General features: G+C 33.0%; 1 protein-coding gene across 19 annotated transcripts in view; it reads left to right on the forward strand.

Annotated features, from left to right (window-relative positions):
- Positions 1–19,089, forward strand: part of CHD9 (chromodomain helicase DNA binding protein 9) — a 212,483-nt gene that overhangs the window by 119,967 nt on the left and 73,427 nt on the right. For 18 of the 19 annotated variants that reach the window (XM_026494743.4, XM_026494741.4, XM_048224064.2 and 15 more), the window contains 7 exons: positions 8,850–8,961; positions 12,676–12,822; positions 13,721–13,789; positions 13,875–13,930; positions 14,583–14,700; positions 17,745–17,831; positions 18,034–18,171. In XM_026494743.4, coding sequence (XP_026350528.1) covers positions 8,850–8,961; positions 12,676–12,822; positions 13,721–13,789; positions 13,875–13,930; positions 14,583–14,700; positions 17,745–17,831; positions 18,034–18,171 — 727 coding nt within the window. Of the gene's footprint in view, positions 1–8,849; positions 8,962–9,680; positions 9,739–12,675; positions 12,823–13,720; positions 13,790–13,874; positions 13,931–14,582; positions 14,701–17,744; positions 17,832–18,033; positions 18,172–19,089 lie in introns of those variants that run through there. The other variant, XM_026494755.4, reaches the window with a different exon arrangement.

A 19,089-nucleotide genomic window follows, 5' to 3' on the forward strand; every position in this document is an offset into this window, starting at 1 on the left:
AATATTACTGTACTTTCCAATAAGCTGCTATATTTAAATTTGACAAGTTTTTAATTTCTGTGTGAAGTCATTTAGATAGTTAAGTTTAGTTGCATAATTTTAATAGCATTTTATGATATATTAAACATTTTCTTGTGAAAGTTTTATTTTTCTGTTAGTTTGAGAACAGTTGGGCTATTGCTACTATCAAATGACAGATACCAGATAAAGCTGAAGGGAATGTATGCTGGAGCTTAACCACCAGCAGTGTGAAATAGAAATTTTGAGAGTAGCTAAATTTGGAAACTAAGCTATAGTTGATGCATAGTCAGAATTGGTGTTCATTTCATCCACCCCACATGTGATTTGTTACAGTCTAGAAAGAAGAAAACTAGTACCGCTTCTGCTTGCTAGTGTGCTCGAGACCTTTTTTAGCACTTCTGCTACTCTTGTAGATTAATTTTTTAAAAAGTACAAGGAAAAAAGAGCCCTTTTCAGAGCACTTGTGTACAATCTCATCTTTGCACCTCTGTGAATTACATTGGCACACAGTATGCTAATTTGGTTAAGTTTTTTGGCTTTGGAGCCAGGAGCATTTGTTCAAATGCCAGTTTTATCACCTATAAGCAGTGTGACCCTGTACAAGTACTTAACCTCCCCAAGCTTTAATTTCTTCCGTGTAAAAAGGGGATAATGATAGTACTTGCCTCATGGTGTTATTTTGGGGATGAAATGATTTAATAGCATTTAAAGCGTATAGAGCAGTACCCAGAATTTAATAAATGTTAGTCGTTATTTCTGAAAACAAATAGCATGTAGCTATTTAGAGAGAAGTCTGCGGCCGGGAGCCACGCCCCTTTCTTCAAGCCTAAACTTTCACTCATATGCCTAGGTTCTCTTTCCATTAAGGCTCTGTTCCTAAATAAGACCAGTTAAAAAGTTAGGCAGGCAGTGCTCACTTCAGGAGCACGTCTACTTAAAAAAAAAAAAAAAACCAACAACAGAAAAACAAAAACAGCTGCTAATTGTTAAGAGGGTAATAGGTTAACTTATTAATGGCTCTTTTCATATAAGCATGATGCTGTTTATCAGGTAGCTAGGGTTGCATTTAGGAGAGGTAAATTTTGTTTGAAATTTGCCTGGAGCTTGAAAGGTTGCCCAGGGTTATGTGGAAGATGGTGAGTTGAAATGGAAATGGCAGGTGTAAAAGAGTGAGGTAGGGAAAGAGCCTTTTCTACTTTAATGTTGGTCATGTTCTTGGCAGTCAGGTTCAAACAAGTTGCCTTTCAACTAGAGTAGCAGATATTTCTTTAGTAATAGTAGGTGCATAATAGATGCTCCATGAATGGAATGGAATGAATTTTATGAAATGAATGAATGAGTAGGAGGTTAAATATTAAATGTTACCAAATGGCTGAATTTGATTTGTTAAATCAAAAACAGAAATGGCAAGCCAATCCTTCACCGAAACCACAGGGACATAGCTAATGGTTTGGTAATAGTAGAGAGTTAGATTCTAAAATAAATTCATTCTGTGACTTCGAGTAGAATTTTCTTATGGTTTTTATGTGTGATTTGAGATTATATAGTAGAATATCACATGATTTAATTGGGGCATTTTTAAATTTATGGTTTATAACGTTAACATTTAAATTATGTTTCCACGTTGTCAGTTAGAATTTAATTCTGTGTGTTACAGCTTATTGGACTGGCATAGGTAGAATGATTTTGATACTTACAAATGTTTTGTGGCCCTATAAATTTAATCAGTCCTTCATGATTAAACTTGATGTGTTTTTTTCGTATTATTCATAATTATTCTTTCTGTATGCTAGATATCAGGTGGCTAGAAATAGCTTTTCTCTTGAGTGAAAGCGGAAAATTCTAAATTAGGAAATATTTATCAAAGTCAAGTAGAAATTAAGGACATCATATTATAAAGAAAAACAATAAAACATAATTAAATTTTGAAATTATATTGTGCCCTTTTTTGCTATAGTTTGTTTGAAACCCCAAAAAGGAAGAAGAAAAACAACGTTAATTACCTTGCATCATACATATACATATATATGTGTGTGTGTGTTTTTTAAATAAAACTAACGTGTGAGTTTGTCTATATGCATGTCTACAGAGATACATTTATATCTAAATAATAAAATATATAAGGGAAAAAAATGAATTAACAAAATCTGAGGGAAGATATAATGAATCATCAGAAATTGGGAATTATCACTTCATAGTCCGTGTTGTTAATAAAGTGACAAATGAGACCCTGATTGCATGTATTCAAAATAGTAAGAATTTAATATCCAGAAAAAATATAAATATATTTAATTTTTTCTTGGCATATGACCAAAAAAAACTTTGAAAACATGTATGGTACAAATGTATTATTTTTTTAATTATTAATCATATGTCAGTAGTCTATAAAGTTTCTATAATTTTTAAATGCCAGACAGGTAACATGTTTTATTGATTTCACTCCTTAGACCTAAACTTAAACTCAGTGAAAATCTGAAACACATTCATCTGCAGAAAGAACTGATACAGCATACATTATTTGTTATGAATTTAATGAAGATTTGCAGTTCCATTTTTAAGGAGTATACCTTTACATAAAATGTTTTAGTAAGGTCCGTCAGTGGCAAACAATGTGTTGTATGTATTTCATTGAATCTAAGATGTCGTTGATTATAAGGCACACCATTATTTTATGTGTCAGTAAGAAAGGAAAAAAAATATTGCCAGTTAAAACTATGGCATGTGTTTGATTATTAAATGAATCTCAATTTCATAGATGTTAATATATAGGGAAAATATCTTAGAACCACTGAAGTGAAGTTTTTGATTTAATGCTCTTACTCTGTCAATGTTTTCCAACATAAGCACCCTTTTCTTTAAAAAAAAAAATAAGTATTTTTTAAGAATAAGAAACTGTGCTGATAAATGTCTTGACTATGATTATTAATACTTAGCTAATACTTGCATCCTTAGTAACTGTATGAAACAACTCAGTGAATTCAACTTTTTAAAAAAATCCTATCCTTAAACAGGAAGTGATTTATAGTCCAAGTTAGCAAGAACATACAAGACAATGTTACTTACACAAACTGAGATTAACTAAAATAAAGAACCCTTTTAAAACTTGCTTTTCCCAGAGGAGTTTAAGCTGGAGTCTTGAGTTGACCCTTAAAATGGAGAAATTTCACCAGATTAAAAGTGTTTTCTTAAAAAAAAAAAAAAAAGTTTATGTTTTATGACTTTAAAAATAGCCACAGTGTCTTTCACTTGGCTTGCAAAGAAAAACATTATAATGTGAAATCGTATTTTTGCTTGTTTCCTTCACTTATGATGAATTGGATGCATTAATTACAACAAATGGACTAATTGGGGAAGATTCATTGTTTGTCCAATTATTGCAATGAGAGAATCAACAGGGGGCAATTACAGATTGACACTGTGTAGAATGCAGCTTGTTACCCAGCCTCTGCTAATAAACATGTGGGCAGGATTCAGATGAGTGCATAAATTACATCTGAAAATCAAATATAGATGTCAAGTATAAACACTGAGGTTTTCTAGTGCAAATGAATTAACATTTCAAATTTATACTTAGTTTGAAATTGCCCTTTGCTGTCTGAAACAAGCTATGTTTTGATATTTAATTCTTTTACTTGCCTGAGTATCTGTTGCCGCAGTTTGCTAACATTGATAACAGATCCCTTTAATGTTTAAAAAAAACAAAACTTGCAAAAAGCCTTTATTATTCATATATTCTGTATCTGGCACTTTACTTTGGTGATATTTCTGAGAATAGCAAACTGTCAGTTTATTTGAGGAATGTATCTATAATGAACTTTTGGTTTCATTTATAATGATATTTTATTTTAGAATTCATATAGTAGACTCTTTGTGATCTGTGATGGAAGAATGGAATGCTTTTTGGTAATTGGGTATTTTACTTAACTGATTTCATTTTATTTTTTCTACTTTTGGATCATCCGATTTCTCTCACATAATATTTATGGCAAACATTTGTCATTATACAGGCAGTAGAGATTTCTGGTTGTTTGAAAATCAGATAAACTTTAACCTTAATAATTTACTAAAAGATAATAATAGTTTCGTATTTCTCTGTATCCATTAAGCTATGTATATTTATTGACATTAAGTAGCTATTGACTGGTTGAAATATAGTGTCGTTTTATTTTAAAATCAGTAAGATGTTGGAAACAGTAGACTAGGAGTAAAGAGACCTTTATTGTCTTTTACTAAACTGTGACTCAGACATTTTACTTCACCTTTTGGAACTAAAGCTTCCCTATTAGTATATTGGGACTAGCACCTTACCTGTCTCAGAGCTTTTCTCTGAATCAACTGAGATATTGTAGGCAAAAGCACTTTGGTGTGTTTTAAGTTGTCTATAAATATAAAATCGTTTTATTATCCTGAATATTTGTTTTTAGAGTTTTCTATGATAAGTCTGAACCAGTGGTTCCCAAACCGGTGGAACATCAGAATTTTTTAGGGAATTTTTTAGAAGTCTGATTGGAGTCCCACTTAACCAAATCAGAGGCCTGGGGTTGGGACCTACAGATCTGTTTTTGTTTTTGTTTTTTAACTTTTTACTTTGAACTAATCTCAGACTTGCAAAAATAGGTCAGAGTTCCTTTAGGCTCTTACCCGGCTTCTTCAAATGTTAACATCTTATATAACCAAAGCATGATTATCAAACACAGAAAAAAAACACTTGTACAATTCTATTAACTTAGAAACCTCATGCAAATTTTGTTAGTTGTTCCATTTTTTTGGCCAAGATTCTACATTTCATTGTACTGTCATCTCTCCTTACACTCCTTCAATTTGGGATAATTCCTCAGTCTCTGTCTTCTGTAATGTTTTTAGTTTTGAAGCATACTGGCCAGTGATTTTGTAGAATGTCTCTCAGTTTGGATTTGTCTAATATTTTCCGATTAGGAATCCTTATTTTTAACAGACAGCCTTCTAATGAAGCCTGCCTCTCACACATTTAGGAATTACTCATCAATACCAACCTAATCTTTGTTCACCTTTGTAGTATCACCTATGTGCCATTTTAGAACTTTACAATAAACTAGTATGACTTCATTGTTTCCAAGAATCAGTGTTCTGTGTAAGTAACCCTAGTTTTTAAATCTTAAAATATGTCTTTATTTTACTCAGAAATATGTCAGTCGAGCATGACTTAATGTTTTAGAATCACCTTTTTCCTACCACGGAAATGTACTGTTTTTTAACAGAAAGGGCATGTGTAAATATTTTGAAATTTGTAAGGTTTAGTAGGAAACTACTATATCTGAAATATCTCTACAAACTTAAGATTTTAAAAAGATTTTTGCACAGAGTAAGAACAGTTAATGTGTTTGTGAGATAAGATGCTCTTCTAGGCTCGTAGAACAACCTTGGAAGAAAATACAGAATATATGGAAAACACAATTTAAAAGGTCCTTTTTTGTTTTGAAGAACATTTGCAAATAATTAATATAATGAAGACTTATCCTAAGGTATTACGGGCAATGTTTTTGCTAGGACTTACCCTCCTCCACTAAAAAGGGTAGGTATCTAAGATTGATAGGGCAGCACTTACCAGTATTTCTTTTCTAGAGATTTAGGTAATATTTATCTATAAATATGTTTGAGCAAATGGCGGAGTGCATCAAATATATATTTCTACTACCTGATTTTACTTAGAGTTATCCCTGATCTTGCCACTGAAGACCAGCCGGACAAGTGCCTTAGGCCATATTATATAATCACAAGGAGCATCATGCTTACCCTTAGGAGGAGGTTTTTACTGGAAGAGGAGACTTCTGGGAAACTAATAATGTCTTGTTTCTTGATCTAGAAGCTGGTTACACATTTATGTTCATTTGAGAAAATTCACAAAGCTATTCTCTTTTGATGTGTACACTTTTCTGAACTTACATAATACTTTCATATTAGAAGACTGTTAGGTTTAGGGAAACATTTGGGAACATTTGAGAGCTTCAGTTCAAGCTCTGGAGTGAGGCATACTTAATTTCTATCTCTAGTCCTGCTATCTGTGACTTTGACCAAGGCATTTAACTTCCCTAAGCCTCCATTTCCTCTTCTTATAAAATGCTAGTATTCGCTTCTCGGAATTGTATGAACATCGAATGAGAGAATGCTTGTTAAAGTCAGTAGACACTGCCTCCATAGACACTGGGTAAATGGAAGCTTTGAAAATGTAAAGGAGTTCCAAGAGTTCAGATAAGAGTGGGTTGAGATCTGAAAATGAAACAGTCCATATAGACGACTTTTTTAGGAACTGCAGATGAGGAGGAGGAAGAACACGATCCTGTGGTATCTAATAGTAGATATGACCTCAAGGGAGAGTTTTATTTTAGCAGGGAAACCAGAGTGAGGAAAAGGGACCAGAAGAGGGAAGAAATGACCAGTGAAAGTGGTGGGAGGGAATGAAGTATAAATGTGGTTGGTTCCTTAATGTTGTTTCAGAATATCTTTTTGTACTTTCTGATTTCCTGGTTCCAACTTAAGCTGTGTTTGTACTCTTATTTGCTTTCTTCACATAGTCCTAAGTCTGCAGGTGGGATACTGGTAAAAATTCTCCTTCTGTTGAAGGTGATAATCATGCCATACAAGAATAATCTGGGAGTAACTCTTTCTAGAAGTTTCTTGCCTCACATCTAATCATCCAGTCAGTGACGATGTCTATTGATTCTGCCTCCATCCTAAAGTTGTGCTTTTCTTTACCTCTTCATCCACACAGCCATGGCCCTGTGTTGCACTCTTCATGTCTCACTTGAGTTGTCATTTGCCTAACTGCTGGTTTCCCTGCCTTGCGTTCCTCTTCTTCTAGTTGCATTGCTCTCTTGTTTGAAATTCTTCCCCCACCAATTTTATTGAGATATAATTGATGTTTAACATTGTATTCACTTAAGGTGTACAACATAATAATTTGACATGTACTATTGGAAAACTGTGGCCACAAAAGTGTAGTTAATATCCACCACCTCACTGGTTACAAATGTTTTTTCTCATGATGAGAATTTTGAAGATTCACTCTCTTTTAGCAACTTTCAAATATACAATGTAGTATTGTTAACTATAATCACCATGCTGTATATTAACTCTATAGAACTTAATTTGTGTAAAATTCTCGTATCTTCCAAATGCTTTATTAATTGTTGTCACGTGTTCAGAGTATCTCCCAGCCATTTGTTGTCAGTGGTGAACAAGACAGATTCTGTTTCAATTCCTGCCCTGTGGAGCTTAAAAGCTGGCCTTAAGCTAAAATGTTAACTCCTTACATGTCATACAGATCTTCTGTGATCTTCACCCTATCTCGATGACCGTCTCTCTGCTTCCTCCTCCTGCAGTGCTTTGTGGATCTCTGACATGCTCTAGTCACTGCACATTTCTCTCATTCTTCTCTAATATCCCCCCTACCTGGAATGCACCCTCTGTCTTCTTTCACTACCAGTTGAACTCCCTTTTATCATTCATTTCCTATCTCAAACTTTACCTTTTCTGTAAAGGTACTCTGTTACAGTAGACAGAAGCACTTCTTTTGTGTTCACATTACATTCGGTACTAACTTCCACTTCTGCGTTTGAACCATGTTCATATTTTAACAATGATACTTTAACGTTAGGGACTGTGTCCACTTTATCTTCAAATCCTAGAACTGAGGAGTTTCTGACATATAATAATTAGAGGTTGGTTCTGAAATTACTTATTTGCATTATCCCATTTAACTCTCAACAACGGTACAGGTAGCCATTATAGGATCCCTATTTTCCCCGCAGGGAAACTAAGGCTAAAAGAGATCAAATAATTTGCCAGGTGTCTTACAGATAAGCAAATGGTAGAATCAGGTTTGAAATCTTTGATGCTCTGATTTCAAAGTGTGTGCTCTTAACCTCCGGGTCCTCCCACATTAATAAATAATTGTTGAAGAAAATTCTTCTTTCTGATACATCATACTTGAAAATATTTTGGGAAATTTTCTCTGTTTGGGAATATAGATATCTAAAATAGAATTTCCCTGATTAGCAATTAGCATGGTTTGTGATTAGTGTGGTGCTTCAAAATCATGCTCTCTCATCTGTTGAACCAGAATAAGGAAATGTGGGAGCTCTGTACTTTCTACCTCTGATCAGGAAAAAAACTGAAAACACATTTTCATTTTAAACGTTTGTATTTGATGTACGTGTGTATAAATATTAATGTGCATATATACACATATATATATATATGAGAGAGACAAGCAAACTGGAAATATAAAAAAAGAGTTTTTAACTCTTTAGGAACATATAGTACAGTTAAGATAAGCCTTAGCATAGATGAAATAATTAAAGAACAATTCATTGTTAAAGTGTTTTAAGCAAGGGAGAAATTAGGATAAAAAGTAGTAGAGGCTCCTAGGGAATAGGTGGGATATAAGGACATTAAGTGCAGTTTGAATTTAGCAAGAGGTAGAAGGGGAAAAAACCCTCATCCCAGATCTACAAGATAATAAATGAATTATTTTAATTACTAAATGCAGTTATATCACCTGATATTTTTTTTCCGTGAAAAATAATTTTGAGCCCAAGAAACAAATGATAGAACCTGACTGCCTTTCTGTGCTTAAAAGCATGTTAACAGTAATAATGGTTTGTGTTTGTTCCATTAGAATGCAGTTCTTGTCTTGAAAATGTCATTATGGATTTCATGATAATTATCCTCTTTGGTTGAACATTCATGTGATATGAAATGGAGAAAAGTTTATCATGGCACTCTTAATATGACCACAAATGGAAAAAGGCAGAGAGTTCATACTGTTTACTCTTTTCTTCTTGAAACAGCAAACTCATTATTACATTGGGTAAGAAACAAAAAAGAAAGAATGAGTCTTCAGATGAGATATCTGATACAGAGCAGATACCACAGCACACTTGCAAAGAGGAGGACTCTCAAGTGAGTATTACATTTTTTTCTGAGAAATGAAGCACTGATAGAATTATTTAGATAGCCTAAAACTGCTTTATGGTTATTTTCACTGTAGTTTAGTAGTAAAACTACATTTTATTATATGGTAGAACTGGAAGACAGCATTATGACAATATGCTCCTAGTAGTATTACTATGGAATGTTGGATCTGGGAGGAAACTTACTTATCCTCTCAAAACCCCTCATTTTTCAGATAGTGAAACCAAATCCCATAGAGGTTAAGTAACAGTCCCAAGTCCCTGATGGCTTTTAGCATGGAGAAATATCTAGCAATACTATCCTGTACTTATAGAGTGCTTTTGAATGAACTTAATGATGGAGATCCTAAGTTTTAGAATCACATACAGTGATAGAGCAAATGGATTGAATCATTCCTAGAGATAATTCCTTTGGTCTGCTTCTGTCAAAGAAAAAATAACCAGTTACATTAAAAATCCCCTAATGTAGACAAGCATACTGTGCATTTTGCCTTTTTTTTTTAATAGGTGGATATTCAAAATAACCTTGTGAAGTTAAAAAAAAAAAAAAATATATATATATATATATATACAGGGAAGGTCATAATAATTCAGGCCACCCTCTGCTCTCTAATAATTAAAGTACAACTCTAGGCCGTATGGGTGGTGGCAGTTGTTGAATTATGGGGCCAGAAAGCCCCTGAATGGCCTTTCTTCTTCCTTATGCAGCTTCTTATCCAATGGGAGAGTAGTGGCTCAAGGCTCCTGGGCTGCTGCAAGAGTTGAGGTAAGGGCAGTGACTGAGCTCCTAATATTATATGGCCTGGCTTTTTCTTCACATGTTATCCTTCACTCAGGCAGACTTACAGTTACCTTATTCACCATGAGAAAATTCAGTTTAATTTTTACTAGCATAAGGCTGGCCATTTTTTCCATTATGTAATTACCAAACAATGAAATGGTAGACTAGGTTAACATGCACATTTCTTCCATACCTTTCATTGTAGTATTAGGTTGCTTCGATAGGCATGTTGCTTTAACACAAAAATATAAGTGGAGAAGAAAAGAAATATTTTCTAATAAATGATTATAAATCTATATTATTGACGTATTTAAATGTATCATATGAATGATGGAGAGGTAGCTTTCAACCACAAGGGACTGTCAAAATTTGAAGCCTGAAAAAGTAATTTAAGTTTCAGGCTTAGAGTCAGGTGGAAATCTAAAAATCTGAATGTGATACTTAATTTTTTACCTTTAATCTTAATATACAGTACTTCAGTAGTCTGTATTTGCAGACTTAATTAAAAAAAAAAAACGCTGCAGCACATTATATTAGGATTATGATAGGAAACAAGTAACGTGTTATCATAATAAAATATTAGTCATTTAAGAGTGTATTTCTGACTGATTATGTAAAGTGTTGTGGACTGGTCCATTGAAGCCTCTAAGACAGAAGAAAAAAAGCTGGAAAAAAGAAATCTGAAGAAAGAAATGGTCACTATTTTAAATTGTGCTTTGAAAACATTAAGAGAAAGAAAGCCAGAAAAAAGCACATTAGCCAAAAATGTGTACACTAAATTAGTTTTTATATTTTTGAAGTAGTAGTGATATTACATGACAGCGAAAGATAATTTGATGAGAGTGGCACCTCATTTAGCTCTGCCTAGTGTGTAACTGGGTACTCTAGTAGAATATAATTTATTCCACTGTAATGATTCTAGCTATAATCTTATAATCTTATAGTATTCCAGCTATAATCATATAACTCAGACTTTTTAATTAATCTTTTGGACTGATAAAGTCTTCATGAGGGTGCAGTTTACAAATTTATTGCTCTCATTTTATCTTGTGAAGAATCAACTAAATTTGCACTTTTGAGAGTTCAAAGGATTCTTTCAGGCCACTCATTTACATTTTACTGAAGACCTAAGTGAGGCATTTTAAAGAACTAATAGATGCTAAGAGACCAGAAAGGAAACTTAAATGCTGAAAACATCAAACTGAATCTTCTAAAAGTATACTGAATTATTCTTAAACTTCATTATTTAGAAGATTTGTGCCCAGTGAGACATAACATTGGTAATACATGTTAATGTTAGAATAATAAATGTCACTGTTGGTTTATTTAAACTATTCTTAAATATGCAGGGCCATGTGATGCCTGTTGTAGAACTCTATTCTTTTAGCCTTGTATTAGACTAGAGATCCATAGAATTTTTCCCTCAAGTAATAATAAATATTACATTTTTTTTTCAAAATAGGACATGGGAAAATTTGGGTTTTTACAAGTCCTTTTATTGTAACTTCTATACCCCACCTTCCCTGTCTCCCATATTAACAAAAAGTGTTACTACTTTGAGTTTTGAAAATGTAAATGTCTTCATGGCCAAAAGATGGTGAGACCCATCCTAAATGAGCCATGAAGTTATCTACTGTATTTGGCTGAGCTGAAAGTGCCTTTCTTTCTCTCAATATTCTACAACTCAAGAGATAGAGACAAAGGCACCTTAAAGGCCACTGCAACTTTTCCAACGCAGATGACAGTTTCTCCTCAGCCTACTGCACTCATTGAGTCATCTTTGTCATGCCTGTGGAAATAGGAAAGGCCTACCAAATTGAGGATATTGGCAGAAACCAAAAGAATACATGGATTATTTTGCAAGTTACATTATGAGGGAACATCATGGGAGTTACTAAATATATAAAAGAAAATGGCTAGAAAAGGGAAGGAGGGGTAGATTTACCAAATATTGAGCAATAGAAAAGTTGGCAGAGACAACTCCACCCATGAGATTTTAGGGAGGAGGAAAAAAGCAAACCTAAGTCCTTTGAAGTTGTCAGGCCAACAACATGAGATTTTGATTTTATAGTGGGGAACATCAAATATTAGATCTTTAGGGAGGTAAGTAAAGCCATGTGTATTTGATACCTGGTTTAAAATCACTTAGATTATTTTAAAATTATGGTACTACATGAAATACTTTTCAGAAGGGTTACTTCTGGTTTTGATAGTGATGTTCTTTATTTTTAAGGGAAGCTAGTAAAGTTAGTTAAACACTGGTTCCTCTTTCATACACATTAAATTATTTGGTAGATTTACTTGATTGTTTTGTGTATCTCTTTTAAAACACTTTATATTCTTTTGTTTTATTCTGTTTTAAACATAAGTTCATGGATTTTTATGGTAAATATTGTTTAATTTATTCCTTTAGTTTTATGGCCCCGATTAATTATTTAACCAATATTCATCTGATACACTTTTTAGGTTTGGGGCAGAAACTGTGAAAGTATTAACAGTTTAAAATATGTGTTGCCCAAAGTGTGAAATAGCTGAATAAAACTTGTTTTTACTCTTCTTAACGATAGTTTCTAAAGACAAGTAATAAAGCAATAAACGTATTACTAATAAAATAGGTTTTGCCCAAGGTGTGAAATAGTTAAATAAAATAAATCTTTTTATTCCTAACAATTTCTAAAGAAAAGTGATAAAGTATTACTAATCTCTGTTATTTGAAACTTTAGGAAGTAAAACAAGATTCTAAGCCTGTGGCAAAGGGCAAGATATAATCTTCCTTTAATTAAAAGGAAAAATAAGAAAAGGTGAATGTTGAGTATAATTTCAGAAATTTAATGTACAAAATTTCCACACTGAAAGCAATTATTTTAAAAATCTTCCCTTTAAAATCTGTCATATAAATATGATCCTTATGGTTCATTGCAGAAAAGAAGATCAAATCGTCAAATTAAAAGAAAAAAATATGCAGAAGATGCAGAAGGGAAACAATCGGAAGAAGAGGTTAAAGGTTCTATGAAAATAAAAAAGAATTCAGCTCCTTTACCTGGTGAACAGCCTTTACAATTATTTGTGGTAAGACAGATTTGAGATTATGACTACAAATCATTTGAAACCAACATATGTTCTTTAAAATACTTTTCATTATCTTCCCTCCTAAAACCTCCTCCAACTTTTCCTCCTGGATTCCCTATTGTAGTTAATAGAACCATTAATTATTCAGGTCAGAAACCTAGAAATTCATCCTTTTTTCTTCCTTTGCTTCTTTATCCAATTTATCACCACGTTTTTTACCCCCTAATTGTGTATTTCAGAAACTCCACCAAATTCTATCCTTTCTGCAGAATATTCCTAAATTATAGGCCTGATCATAGTACTTTCTACTGAAACCTCCTCTATTAGCTTCCCAAGTCTTACAAAAAATAATGATGCCTTCTTAGCACATCATATAAAGCCCTTTGTATGGATTTTTTTGGCTTTATCTCTGGCCACTTCTTTATAAGCACTGAATCTTCTGACCCTATGAGCATAAGTGCACTCTCTGTCTTTGCATATGGATTTTCCTCTTTTAATCTTCCTTATCTGAATTGTGAACCAACCACTCATCTGCCAACTGAATGATCTGACACCTTGGGCAAGTCCTTAGTTCTCTGTGCTGAGTTTCCTAATCTGTACAGTGGACAATGACTTACTGTAGTTGCAAGGATTAAATTAGTTAATGTGTGTAATGTGCTGATAATAATGCTGAGCCCTTTAAGAAGCACAGCATGTTTACCATGATGACGATGATGCAAATGGTGATGAGGCAATAACAGCAATGATTTCTTTTTCCATTTTTGTATTCCTAACATTTAACACAGTACCTGACACATATGCTAAATAAACTGATTTTAGTGTGTTCATAAACATACAAAGGGGCAACTAAAGGAATTTTTAGAATGTGACATTATATCTTCTTTGCTTCCTCCCCTAGGAGAATCCAAGTGAAGAAGATGCGGCGATTGTAGACAAAATACTATCTTCCAGAATTGTGAAAAAGGAAGTAAGTAATTGCATACATTACATTTTACCCTTTATATTCCATGGCCTGATTATTGAAGTCATAAGTACTGATTTTATTTTCTTAGGTATCACCTGGAGTGATGATTGATACAGAAGAATTTTTTGTAAAATACAAGAATTAGTAAGTATCTGAGTCAGATAATAGAAAATGCCAATTTATGTATAAATTAATATATTTAAACATTAAGTTAAATTATTTTTTTTTATTTTACCATAATTTTAAAATGTTTTGTAAGTTCAAAACCTTTTGTGGTAAAATTTAAGTGATTCTCTTTTTCAGGAAATGTTAATTATTAACATCAAAATGCAGGAATCTTTATAAAATATTCTTTTACAAATTATAGACATTACTTGTTATATTTATATTGTTGAACTTTTCAGATCTTAATCAAGTTTTTCCCATACTTAGGTGAAAGAAAGTGCTTTAAATACAATTACATTAGTTTCAAAACAAGTTAGCTTTCTGATCATGACAAAACTGTTACAATGAGGAAATAAATGATAAATCATATCTTGTTACCTTTATGACTTGGTTTATCATTCTGTTTCTATGTGGCAAATTGCACATCTTTATACTACAGTCTTCTTAGGATATAGTGATCACGGTGGCTTTAGAAATTGTATGGAGTCTGTTGGCATTAAATGAAATGGTGAGCTACCTATTCGTAAAGTTGAATATTTTACATTGGATGCTGTAATTAAAAATAAATCTTAAAAAACCAAAACATGTTTTTCTATGTCATTCTAATATATTGCTTTTATAAAAATTTTAGCTCCTATCTTCACTGTGAGTGGGCCACAGAGCAGCAGCTTTTGAAAGATAAAAGGATCCAGCAGAAAATCAAACGATTCAAATTGAGACAAGCACAAAGAGCACATTTTTTTGCAGATGTAAGAAAAAATAAATAAATGAAACTATTATATGTTGAACTGTGAACACATGCAGTATTTATCAAAAATTTAAGTATTATTCATTTTAATTCTTAGGCTTCCAAGTTTGATATTTGAATACAAATGCCATTCTACATATAGTAATTTTCTCTCCCGAAATTTAGCTTGGAAGCTAGCTGAAACAGGAGCACTGATAATTCTAAGTGGTAGATAACTCTAGTATTTTTAAATTAGCATGTATTTCAATACTTAGAGTTGAATATGAGTGGGTTAATATCTCAGAGAATTGTATCAGTGAAGTTATTCAAGTAATGGAAATGGTAATGTAGCAAATAAAGGGAAACTTAAGATCTTTCAGTATATGAAATACGTTGCATATTTTCTACGCCAGGTTTGTGTATGTACGAACAAACCATCATAGGCATAATTCATTTTAAAGGTCTCACCAATTAGTTGATATCCTTTTCTGCTCTAAATTTTTTTCTTTTTTTTTTTTAATAGGCTTGTTTTAGAGCAGTTTTAGATTCATCTGAATTTTTTTAACTTTTTAATTTGAAGATTTTTTTAGAGTTTTTATTTTGGAGAAATCTAAGTTGTAAAAATAGTACAATGAATTCCCATATATTATTGAAGTATAGTTGACACACAGTGTTACATTAGTTTCAGGTGTATAACGTGGTGATTCCACTAGCCTGTATGTTATACTGTGCTCACCACAAGTGTAACTCCCATCTGTCACCATACAGCACTACTAACAATACCACTGACTATATCCCCTATGCTGTATGTTTTATTTTCCTACATATATTTTAATAAGATTCCCTAAATATTAATATTTTACCATGTTGGCTTTGTCACTCATGTTCATTCTCCCTCTGCCTCTATCCGCCTCTCTCGCTGTCTGCCTCTCCCATGCACATACATTTCTTTTCTAAACCATTTGAATGTAAATTGCAAATACTTTAGTATTTAATTTTTTTAAAAAATTCTGTTACATAATAATAGTATAATTAACGTTGATGTAATATTAGCTCATCTACAGACCGACCTTATTCATATTTCACTAATTGTTCCACTATTTTTATAGCAAAAAAGGTGTTTATGTGTCTATTGTGGCCCAGAATCCAGTCCAGCATCATATGTTGAATTTAGTTGTCATGTCTCTGTTAATCAGTCTTTCTTTGTTTTTCATTACTTGAACATTTTTTAAAGAGTATATAGATGGTTTATTTTGTAGAATGTCCCTAAATTTGGGGTTGTCTCATGTTGCCTCAGGATTCAAGTCATGCATTTTTTAAAAGAACATCACTGTATTGTACATCCAAAACTGATATAACACTGAATGTTAACTACACGGGAATTAAAATTTAAAAATTTAAAAATAAAAGACCACCAGAGAAATAATGCCATATCCTTCTCACTAAAGGAAGAGGAGCATGATACCTATTTGCCCCATTACTGGCAGTATTAACTTTAATCACTAGATTATGGTGGTATCTGGCAGATTTTTTCACCATGAAGTTACTGTTACTTCCTTTGTAATTATAAAATCTCCTTAAAAAATATGATGATTCTGATGACCTACTCAGTTTATGGATGCTGGGAGGTCAAAAATTTTTCACATCCTCACTCTAATACAGAAGTTTGTAATGAGCTGAAGATTTTAGAAGTACTTAATTAATCTTAATTTTTCATAAAGACTAATTTTTCTCACTTGACTCAGGTACAACATAAATTGGAGCTCTGCAGATTGTCTTAAAGTACCTCATTACCATTCTGATGCTGGGCAGTGCTCTTTGTTATCAAGAGATCCTGAGATGATATTCTCGTTCAGGAAGGATTTGAGACAGTGAAGAGAACTAAAGACAGAACCATGAAGCACTACAGTATTTAGAGGTTAAGCAGAGGAGGAGAGGCAGCAGAGATAGCCAAGAAGGGCTATTGAAAGTGAGGCATTCAGGAATGAATAGGAAGCAGCCAGGCAGACAAGAGAAGGAGCAGCAGTCTATTCAGAAGAGAGAAGAAGGAGTATTAAAAACATGGAGGTGTGCCATAACATGGAGTTTGAAAAGCCTGTGTTTTTGTACTTTGGAAGCATGAAATCTGGGGTACAGCTGTGCCAAGCAATAGGAGATGAGGCTGGAGGACAAGGTAGGATCCTGTTTATTCCACAAAAACCAATGTGGGCCTGATCCTCAAACAACGGAGGGTCAGTGAAGGATTTGAAGCAAGAGAGCAATAGGTAAGATTTATAATTGAGAAACAACACTCTGGGGTCAATGTGAAAATGGACTAAAGAGAGGCAAGAAGGTAGTTGAGGACTAGTTAGGAGGCTGTCAAGGTCCAAGTAAGAAGTGATGAAGCAGTGAGGAGGAAGGAGGAACCAATTTGGTTGTAGCTGAAGGCAGAATCTGGAAGAATTAATGACTTACTAGATGTGGAAGATAAAAAAGAGACGGAATCTGAGCCGACTTCTCCATTTCTGACTTGTGTAACTGGGAGTAAAGTGTGGAAGGGGTGCTACATTACCATTAACCCTGTAGGAAACTGTAGCAAAGGTTGAAGAGTAAGTGAGTGTGAGTTTGAGGTAGCTCAGATAGAGTTTACATCCATTGAAGTAACTGGGTTCAGAGCACAGGAATCACCAGTAGACAAAGAATGTTTGATGCAACTGAGAGATGAGCCTGCAGGTGGGGTGATTGGTCTTGAACAGGTAGACCTGAGGAAAGTAGCACAAGAAAGGTACAGAGCATCTTCTAGGAAAATTCTAAAGAATGTATCTTCTAGAGCAAGTCACTTGTCTGAAGTTTCTTATTTCTTAGTGTTACTCGGTTGGTTTTATTACACATAACGTGGTGATTCATAATATAGATAAGTATCTTAGATATCTTTTGGAAATTAAAAGGGAAGTGTCCCATTTATTAAAAATTTAATTGAAATCAACTTCTGTTTGTTCTAGAATATAGCTAGTAAATTTGCATTTATTTCACTTTTTTCTTTCTACTTCTTTGTCAATTATCAATTAAGTTACTTTTTAATTTTAGATGGAAGAGGAACCATTTAACCCAGACTACGTTGAAGTAGACAGAGTGTTAGAAGTCTCTTTTTGTGAAGATAAAGATACTGGTGAGGTAAATATTTAGGAAAAAAAATTTTTTTAATTAGGAAAAACCTAAAACTTTCCAAATATTAAAACTTATTCCTTTTTAAAAATTAATGACCTAAAAACACTAAAAAATGTTTCGTTCATTTTTATTGATGTAGGTTAAGCATATTTAAACTATTTCTAACTACCTTTTTCAAAATGGTAACATGAAAAAAATTTTTTTTCAGCCTGTTATTTACTACTTAGTAAAGTGGTGCTCATTACCATATGAAGATAGTACGTGGGAACTAAAAGAAGACGTAGATCTTGCAAAAATAGAAGAGTTTGAACAGTTACAAGCTTCAAGGCCTGACACAAGACATTTGGTAAGAACCATGTCTTAGACAACTTCATAAACTTTTAGCACTTCTTTTATTCAACAGGTTTAATGTAATCTTTACATTTTTAATTTTGCTTTTGGTGTACAATGAATACTATATTTTAAAAATTGCTACGTAGTATCTTATGTATGTTAATTTAGCTATTCCTCCATTAGTGGGTATTGCAGTTTTTTGCTGTCATAAACAATGCTACATTGAACGTTGAGCCCATGTTCAAGCCTCTGTAAGACAAATCAGAAGTGCGATCACTTGGTCAGAGCATATGTGCGTTTATAATTCTGATGAGTATTTCCTTCAGATTTCCCTCCAGACGAGTTGCAGATACTTCTGCCTCATCTCTGAATTTAAGAGTTTCCTACTACTGTTTCTCTCAGGTCATTTATAAAAATATCAAGAATACCAGTTTCATCTCAAGGTGGAGTTATTAATTCTCTATCTCTGTAATAAGGAAAAATCCTTATTACACCCACCTTTTTCTTCTTTTCTATAAACCAGTGAATTCTCTATAACTAAATAGTTCATCTTCTTCCATAGTAGCTTTATTTTAAAAGAACCTTTTATATGGAATATTTTTCAGTATGTTAATTTTTTTTTATTGACTACACGCATATCTCTTCCCTGGTCAAAAAATAAAAAACTTGAGTAGGTTATTGACTTTTCTAGTACACAAACTATAGAATTCTAGAAGGCTATGGAAAGTAGTGATATTGCTGATAATTATATAATTTTTTACTTTCAAATTCCTAAAATTGTTTACTTTTAGTCCTAAAATGTAGGATTATTGTCATGTGAATCCAGTTTTCGGGAGCCAAGCAAAAGAAATTCACCATGAGGAGACCTATTATGATTTTATTAAATATTTTGTCCTCTCCTCTTTCAAATTTAATTTGGCCGCAGAACTTT

The sequence above is a fragment of the Ursus arctos genome, unplaced genomic scaffold (assembly GCF_023065955.2).
Source record: "Ursus arctos isolate Adak ecotype North America unplaced genomic scaffold, UrsArc2.0 scaffold_19, whole genome shotgun sequence".
NCBI lineage: Eukaryota > Metazoa > Chordata > Mammalia > Carnivora > Ursidae > Ursus > Ursus arctos.